The sequence below is a fragment of the Bos taurus genome, chromosome 1, assembly GCF_002263795.3.
Source record: "Bos taurus isolate L1 Dominette 01449 registration number 42190680 breed Hereford chromosome 1, ARS-UCD2.0, whole genome shotgun sequence".
Taxonomy (NCBI): Eukaryota; Metazoa; Chordata; class Mammalia; order Artiodactyla; family Bovidae; genus Bos; species Bos taurus.
In genome coordinates, this window is record NC_037328.1 from 146,337,542 (window position 1) to 146,346,190 (window position 8,649).

At 51.6% G+C, this 8,649-nt stretch overlaps 1 protein-coding gene across 4 annotated transcripts in view; it reads left to right on the plus strand.

Moving 5' to 3' along the window:
* Window positions 1–7,516, plus strand: part of PRMT2 (protein arginine methyltransferase 2) — a 45,197-nt gene extending 37,681 nt beyond the window's left edge. For 2 of the 4 annotated variants that reach the window (XM_059875037.1, XM_025001956.2), the window contains 5 exons: window positions 1,766–1,941; window positions 3,726–3,855; window positions 4,646–4,782; window positions 6,127–6,298; window positions 6,947–7,516. In XM_059875037.1, coding sequence (XP_059731020.1) covers window positions 1,766–1,941; window positions 3,726–3,855; window positions 4,646–4,782; window positions 6,127–6,298; window positions 6,947–6,979 — 648 coding nt within the window. In that variant the 3' untranslated portion in view covers window positions 6,980–7,516. Of the gene's footprint in view, window positions 1–1,765; window positions 1,942–3,529; window positions 3,628–3,725; window positions 3,856–4,645; window positions 4,783–6,126; window positions 6,299–6,946 lie in introns of all 4 variants that reach the window. The other 2 variants (NR_190216.1, NM_001427947.1) reach the window with 2 other exon arrangements.
* The last annotated feature ends 1,133 nt before the right edge of the window (window positions 7,517–8,649 follow it).

The window sequence follows — 8,649 nt, forward strand, 5'->3', positions numbered from 1 at the left end:
AGAGAGAAGGAAGAAATGGGAGCTAAACAGAACGAAGGCACAGGAATAAACCCTGTTCTCAGACAGTGTGATTGCTTTTGTAGAAAATGCCAAGGAATCTCCCAAAAACTTTCCTAGACTAGTGAGCAAGTTTAAGACGATCATGGAGCACAGAGTCAGCATTCAAAAGGCAGTCACATGTTTATACACTAGCACTGTTCACGACTAGTTACAGTGGCTCCAGAATGATGACACTTGGGAAAACATGTTCAAGTTCCGGATGCTGACTCCACGTGATGCTGACCCACACGCATCGTTCATGAGCTGGAGACGGCCTTGTAAGGATGCCCCTTCTCTCCAGGTTCATCTGTAGATTTAATACAATTCCAATAAAAATTCAAGCAGGATTTTTTTTATAGATACAGATAAGCTTATTGTAAAATTTATGTGCGGTGTAAATAAACTAGCCCTGGAGAAGAAAATGGCAATCTACTCCAGTATTATTGCCTGGAAAATCTCGTGGACAGATGAGCCTGGCAGGCTGTAGTCCATAGGAGCACAAAGAGTCAGACATGACTGAGCACAGGCAGGCTAGAATAGCTGATACAGTTTAAAAAAGATATTTATTTGGCTGTGTCGGATCTTAGTTGGGGATCTTTGTCATGGCATGTAGGATTTTATTTCCCTGACCAGGGATGGAACCTGGGCCCCCTGCATTAGGAACGCAGAGTCTTAGCCGCATAACCACCAGGAAAATGCCACACTTTTTAAAAGAAGAACGAAATTGGAAGAACTGTAATACCTGACTTTAGTATAAAGCTGTGGTGGTCAAGACTGTGAACCTGGTGAAGTGAATAGACATGTAAGCCAGTGGAACAGAATGGATAGTAGATTCCTGCAAATGTGGTCAGCTGATTCTTAACAGAGGAACAGAGTTAATTTAATGAAGAAAAGATAGTCTTTTCAACAAATTATATTGGAAGAGTTAGCCATCCATAAACCAAAAAAAGCTTCAACTTTAAGCCTCATACCTCATCTTGAACAATGAACTCAAAATTGATTATATCTAGTTGTGTAAATATAAAACTGTAAAACTTTTGGAAGAAATCATAGAAAATGTTCATGATTAGTCAAAGGGTTTTGACTCCAAAAGCATACTCTATTAAAGGAAAAGTTGATAAATTGGACTTCATCAAAATTAAAAAGTCTGCTCTGTAAAAGACAATGTTAAGAAAATGAAAAAAGGCCAACCAGGAGAAAATATTTGCAGCTCACATGTGCACCCTGACATGTGAAGAATCCTCAGAATTCAGCACCCCTGAGGGGCTCCTGGGGCTCTTGCTGCTTTTGACATGAGGGTCACGTGACCTCTGTGGTACTCCTGCTTTGCTGTTCCACATTTTTGAGAAGTGACTTCAGTCAACCTAAAGGGTGGTGAAAGTTCTGAGAATACCTCAGACCAGAGTGATACTGTTTGAGAGTTAAGACCCCAAAACACTTACGGTGACAGCTGTCTCCTGGGTGGGCAGGGTGGGCGAGAGGGCAAGTTCCCTGACCGTTGGCCGTGCCCAGTTCTGAGGAATGGTGTGGGCCAGTGGGCTTAAACCCAGGCTGTGACTGAACTCGGTGACCACTGTGGTGACGGTGTAAGAGAAGCCCTCTGGTGAGCTGGCGGCTCGTCCTGTCTGTGACGGTCCCCGGGATATGAGTGCCATGGCGGGGGCAGGGCGGTGGGAGCAGACGCCATCTCAGTCACTGTGTCTCCTATATGCCTCCCTCCACGCAGTTTGAGTTCATGATCGAGTCCATCTTGTATGCCCGGGACGCCTGGCTGAAGGAGGACGGGATCATCTGGCCGACCACAGCCGCCCTGCACCTGGTGCCCTGCAGCGCTGACAAGGACTACCGGAGCAAGGTGCTCTTCTGGGACAATGCCTATGAGTTCGACCTCAGCCCTCTCAAGTGAGTGTGGGCTCCTGGCCTCCAGGGCACGAACCCTAAGCTAGACCCTATCCTCAGTGAGTGCCCTCAGGTGAGCATGGGGTTCCCGGCCTGTGGAACCAAACCCCAGGCCAGACCCTAACCTCAGTGAGTGCCCTCAGGCGAGCGTCAGGCTCCTGGCCTGTGGGACCGAACCCCAGGCCAGACCCGAACCTCAGTGAGTGCCCTCAGGCGAGCGTCAGGCTCCTGGCCTGTGGGACCGAACCCCAGGCCAGACCCGAACCTCAGTGAGTGCCCTCAGGCGAGCGTCAGGCTCCCGTGCCTGCAGGGGCACAGGCCGCAGGGCTAGAAAACCCTCACCGCTGGGAGTCCAGTTTGTTCACATGACTGAGAAGTCTGCCTATTGCCTTACCGGCCTTTAAGCTGATAACAGAAGTGAAATGGCCTGTTTATAAGGCCCCAAACATGATAGGAAATATAAGGTAATGTGGGCCGTTAAAACAGACAGATGATCCCATTAAGAGCCAAGAGTGTTTAATAAGGGTCGGAAAATGTGTTAGTGGAGTCTCTGCTGGCCTTTGTCACAGAAAGTAGTGCCCCAGAATCTGTGGTGGCTCTCCTGGTTCCTGACTTATGGTCATGCTTGTGGCAGAGCTTCAGGTTTTGACACAAAAGTTCTCCTCACAAGGGCCTCCTGTTTCTCACATTTCCTCCTCGAGAAGGATGATGTGTGTATGTGGCTGCCTCCCCTCCGAGGGTGCCAGGAGGCAGGCAGGGGAGGCCTCGCAGTTGTCCTGGGGCCAGGGAAGGGCCCCTCATCAGAGATGGCTGCTCACCTACCAGATGACCAGGTAGGGCTTGGCAGTAAGATGGGGGCCTCTGGGCCTTTCTGTTTTTTATTAAAAACTCAAAAAAAAAAAAAAAAAAAAAAGCGGAGAAGGCAGTGGCACTCCAGTCCAGTACTTTTGTTCCATCCCATGGACGGAGAAGCCTGGTGGGCTGCAGTCCATGGGGTCACTAGAGTCGAACACGACTGAGCGACTTCACTTTCACTTTTCACTTTCATGTATTGGAGAAGGAAATGGCAACCCACTCCAGTGTTCTTGCCTGAAGAATCCCAGGGACAGGGGAGCCTGGTGGGCTGCTGTCTATGGGGTCGCACAGAGTCGGACACGACTGAAGTGACTTAGCAGCAGCAGCAGCAGCAAAAAAAAAGAAAAAAATATCAGTGTAGAGGTATGGAATCTTCCCTCATGTGTTGAATCATCGTATTCTCAACCCAAGTCCGAAAGTGGGTGGAGAGGGGAGTCTCCGACAGCGGCTCTGTGGTTCATGCAGGACGGATGTGGCAGGAGCGAGGAAAGGTCTGGAAAGGGCAGGGGGCTTCTTGTGTTGCCTGGTGTTAATGTCTGGTAAAGTGACCAGGGAGGGCAGAGGAAGCTCTGAGCAGGGCCTGCAGTGTCTGGAACAGGGCACTGTGAACTGGGCGTGGGAGGACTGTGGCCATGCATTTCCCAGGGACGTTGGTTGGCCCCTTGGAGATGTGTTCTCTCGCACCATTCACTGAAATTTAATTTCCCGTGGCTTCCGTGTCCTCCGGGTGTGTCAGTGGGACACAGAAGGATGTGCCTGTGGCTCCCATTCTCGGCCACTGCCCACCAGAGCCGGCCTCCTCTGCGCTGCCTTTTGCTCCCGGAGCTGCAGACAGTGAGTTAGGATTCCTGCTAACACAGAGGAGGGAGCGAGACAGCCTGAGTTGGGGGCTACATCATCTCAGATGCTGAGCACTTACTTTCTCCTCCCAGATCTTTAGCAATTAAGGAGTTTTTCTCCAAGCCCAAGTATAACCACATTTTGAAACCGGACGACTGTCTCTCTGAGCCATGCACCATATTACAGTTGGACATGAGAACCGTGCAGGTTGCTGACCTCGAGGTGAGGAGGCATGACCCTTCCTTCCTTCCCCACGTAATCATTCAAGTAAATGAGTTAGATGTGTTGCTGTTGATTTTCCCACATTCTTTTTAATCTATTCTGATTTTGTTTTTAGTATTTTTAGGTTATTTTCTTTATAGCTAACCTCTTTAACATCTTCAGTTATTTTTAGATTTATGTTTCATATTCTCAGCTTGTTCAAATACGGATAAATTATGTGTCATGATAGGATTTGGATTAAAATTTTTTCCTAAGTTTTTTTGTCTCCCACTGATGACAAAATTCTTAAAATTCTCTTACTTACCATTTGTGGCCATGAGGTGGCACGTGTGGATTCTGGACAACCCCATTTTAAGGGGTCCCTCCAAAGCAGACGGACCCTCTTATGGAGCTTACAATACAAAACCATGTGCAGACTAAACCTGAGGCTTCAATTCATTTTGGGATCATAGAGACTCAATCTGGAATTCCGTTTATGCAGAGAATTGAGAAAGTGTCCTGCTTAGATTTGGGGACAGAAAATCAGGACAATGAGACCTAGATTGCTCCAGACCTTTCTGATTGTCTGCAGCATTTAAGTTGCAAGTTGTAACGTTTCCTTTCTCTGGGTTTTTGACATGTTTGACTAAATTAGCAAGTTACAGATTTGTGTCATAGCTACTGAAGTAGGCAGTGTGGCTGCCCGGGGTGGTGGTGTGGGTCTCGGATGGCCACGTGGAGGTGGCCGCAGCCCATGGGTCCCGTGCACCCAGGGCCTGCACCCACTTCTCACCCGTTGCCTTGAACACAGATGATGAAAGGTGAGCTGCACTTTGACATACAGAAGGCAGGCATGCTGCATGGATTCACAGCCTGGTTCAGTGTCCAGTTTCAGAACCTGGAGGAGGACGAGCCACAGCTGGTGCTGAGCACTGGCCCGCTGCACCCGTGAGTGTGCCGCCCCACCCCCCACCGTGGGTCACAGAGGAGGCCTGACAGAGTCATGAATGTAAAGAGCTAGACATGTCAGAAGTGGACCCAAATCTCTCCAGACCCGGTCGAGCGTGAGGCCAGGCATGTGGGTGGTGCGTGGGTGCTGGGCAGGGCTGTGTGTGGAGGTGAGTCTAGGTTGCCTTGGTCCCTGCACAGGTAGGGGAGCCCCTGATGCCCTGGATGGTAAGCCTCCACCTTCTCTCCATGGCCCCACTGCTGCTGCAGCTCAGTTCCAGGGGCTTTTCCTCTGACTCTTGGAGAAGGCGGATGTTTCCTGAGATATGATTTTCATGTAGTAACATTGCAGAGCTGCACGCCTGCCCCTGCGTGTGGGGATGCAAGCTTGTGTTGTCTGTCTGTGGGGCTGGACGCAGCAGCCCCTGGAGCACTGCCTTCACGTGGGGACTCCACTCCCCTCCACATGACCCTGCTACTTTTCTGCACCGTGTGGTTGGCAGAAGTGACACAGCCTCAGGGAGGGTGGTGGCCGCCTGGGTCAGACCCCACTGTGGCCTTTGGGCTGGGGAGGACCTGGGCATCCTCTGTGAACGTTGAGCAGGAGGAGGAGCTGAATGGCCAGAGTGGACTCCAGCCGGGCCTCCTCCGAGACCCGTGAACCGGGTATGCCTGACGTTTCCCACTCGAGCGTTGGGTGGGGATCGTCCGCACTCAGGTGGTATGGGGTTGGGGATGAGGGTGGGGGGACATGTGGGCTGCGGAAAGGAGACCACCACTGTGGCTGAGGTGGGGTGCCTGTGCATCAGAGAGAATGTGACAGAAGAGCAAGAGGCCACAGAGAACCTTAGTGCTGGGTGTGACTGGGCCCACACCAGGCACTTGTGTGTCCGAGCCATAGAACTTGCAGAGTTTGGGGTGTTCCTGCTTGCCCAGTACTGCACTTGTCTTGCTCACACTCAGCCAAATTCAGAGAAGTAATGACTTCTTTTGGGCACGATTTCATGAGTGTGAATCTCTCTCTAACTGCACGAACTAGGACCGTGGGAGTCACAGTTCAGGGTTGGTGGCTTTGGGTAGGCGCTGCTGTGCCAGCTCATGGAGGCTGGCTTGACCCAGAGAGGGGCCAGGACCTGTGTCTGGCCACACACCCTTGTGGCTTGTCTACCTCAGGTACCAGGGAATCTGAGCAGCATCCAACAGCTGCATCCACCCACCTCCCCGCCCAGGTCGTGACCCCACCTGGGTCCTCTGCAGCCGTCTGATCCCGGGGCGGAGGTGTGGGGGGTCCCATGGCCTCCCCAGAGGGGGCAGGCTTAGATGGCCCCATGCCCTGTCTTGCAGCACCACCCACTGGAAGCAGGTGCTGTTCATGATGGATGAGCCCGTCCCCGTCCTCGTGGGAGACATGGTCACGGGCGCAGTGGTGTTGCAGAGGAACCCCGTGTGGAGGCGTCACATGTCTGTCACCCTGAGCTGGTCAATCACTTCTGCACAAGACCCTACGTTGCAGAAAGTAAGATATGTAGCTCTAGAGTCTTGTGCTCTGATGCTGTCCCGAAGGTGGCGGGTCTGTGGTGGTCACAGTGGTGGGTGCCTGTTCCCACCCCAGCAGACTCTGTGCCGGAGCTGGTCTGGGTTGTTTTTCTAATCCTCATGGCAGGAGGTGGACCCTCCTGTTCACAGGAAGCAGAGGTGCAGGAAGCTAAGTTCTCCCTGTGAGACTTGGCTGGTCGGTGAGAACAGAGACCAGGAGACTCTGGGTGCAGAGAAAGCCGAGGGCTGGGCCAAGCATGGCCTTGCTCACAGCGTGTGCCTTGCCATGGCCGCCGTGGATGTGTGGTGGAGCCGTGTCCTGGCTGAGGCTGCAGTCTGAGGCTGCAGTGAGCATGGCTGGCGGGGCCTTGTGGCTCGTGGCTCACAGAGGCCACTGAGAATCCTCTTCCTCACTCAGGTTCACGTAGGAGAGAGAATAATCAAGCAGACCATTTTGTGGTTGGCTTTATGGTGAAAGTTGAAATGCTTGTCATTAAAAGAAAAGCCTTCACCTGAATGCCAGCCTCTTGTCCAATATTAAATTATTATTAGGAAATACTGCATGTTAATGAAACTGACGTGATTTGCTGTTTGATTGGTTTGTTTTCATTTCCTCTGTCTTTCTCAGGTTGGGGAGAAAGTCTTTCCCATCTGGAGATGACAGAGCAGCTCTGTGGGGGATGTCCACTGCATCTTGGGGGACATATGTGACTCCGAGGAGTCACTCCTGGACGGATGCGTGTCCTGGGAAAGCCATGGACTTACTCCAGGTTGGGGTGGTGACTCCCTCACGCACGGGCTCGGGGCTTCAGGGTCCTCCCCATATGCCCGGCGCCGGGGGCCCACCGTCACCATTGTCACTGCCCTGCCTGTCCTGAAACCTGGGCTGTGTTTCCAGCGTCCACTGTGGTTAGTTGGTGGCCCACTCCCTCAGCCAGGCCAGTCCTGAGCTCACGGGATATGAGTGTCCACCCTGTGCTCTGAAGGTGGCTGTCATGCATCGTGTGTGCGTCTGTCCTTCCCGCCCTTGGCTCATCGCTCAGCTCACGGACGTGGGGTCCCAGATCGTCGCAAGAGCTGGAGGTGTGATGCACGTGGTGGGGCTCTGCATGGGGTAGTCCACTTGTAGAGACGTCTTCCAGATAAGTTATGGGTCGGCACATAGGACATGCTCAATAAATATTTTTTAATAAATGAATGGCGGTGTTTATCCTGTTTCTGTGCACATAACGTTATTTTTTCAGAAGCACGGGTCACATTATGTGCATTGCTTTATAACCTTTTTTGGTGTGTGTGATTTTGATTTTTAGTTAACTTTTTATTGAAATATAAATTATATACCCCAAATTGCACAAGTCATGAGTATACAGATGGATGAAGTTTCACAAAGTAGGCACATGTGTAACCAGCCCTCAGGCCAAGACCCTTCAGCACGCTGGCGGCCCCCAGTGCCCCTCTTACCCCCAACCACCGCTAAGGGTGATGCCGGCTTCTGTGACCAGAGACTTTAGCCTGGCTTCCAACATTGTGTGAATGGGATTGTACATTGTGAACTTGCTGTCGGCTGAATGTTTTATGTCCTCACGAAGCTCCTGTGTTGAAAACGAATCCCCAGTAAGGTGGTGTTAGGATGATTCCATCATGAGAATGGAGCCCCACGAATGTATTTCATGCCCAGAGGTCCAGAGGCAAAAGGCCTATTGTGCTGTGACCCATGGAATCACACAAGTCTGTCCTTCTTAAACACAGTGATAGGATGGGGGCAAGACAGACACTGCTGTTCTGATGGGAGGTTGGGAGCAGTCAGACAGTGAGGGGTCCCAGGCACGTCCAGACACAGCAGAGTGAGTTCCATCAGCTCGTAAGGCTGGACAGGAATCCTCTGGTTTGATGCTCTGCCTTCCAGGCCCACTGGGTGGCAGTAACCCTTCTGCTCCAGCCACCCAATCAACTCGCTTTGACAATGCCACCCCCGAGACCTTGGGCTGCGTCATTCCAATGAAACCAGAGAGATACCCCTCCTTCCTGCCCTGTGAAGGGGAAGCAGCCTTACCTCACCTGGGCAGGGGGTTGGGGCGCGGGGATTGGGGGCGGTGGGTGGTAGCAATGGCAGCCCTGGTGACCCTGAGTCGCCGCTGGGGGTCACTCTTCCCTTTCTTTGAAGGAGAATGATGTTTGCAGCTGAGCCAGTTTGTGCTGTTAAATCCAATGGTTGATGCCTTTTTCTTCCTGCTTTAATATTTGCGCTTTGTCTTTGGTTTCAGCTGTTTTAGTACATTGTTTCTTGGAGCTCCTTGAATCTGTGAGCTGATATTGTTTGTCAGTCTTAGG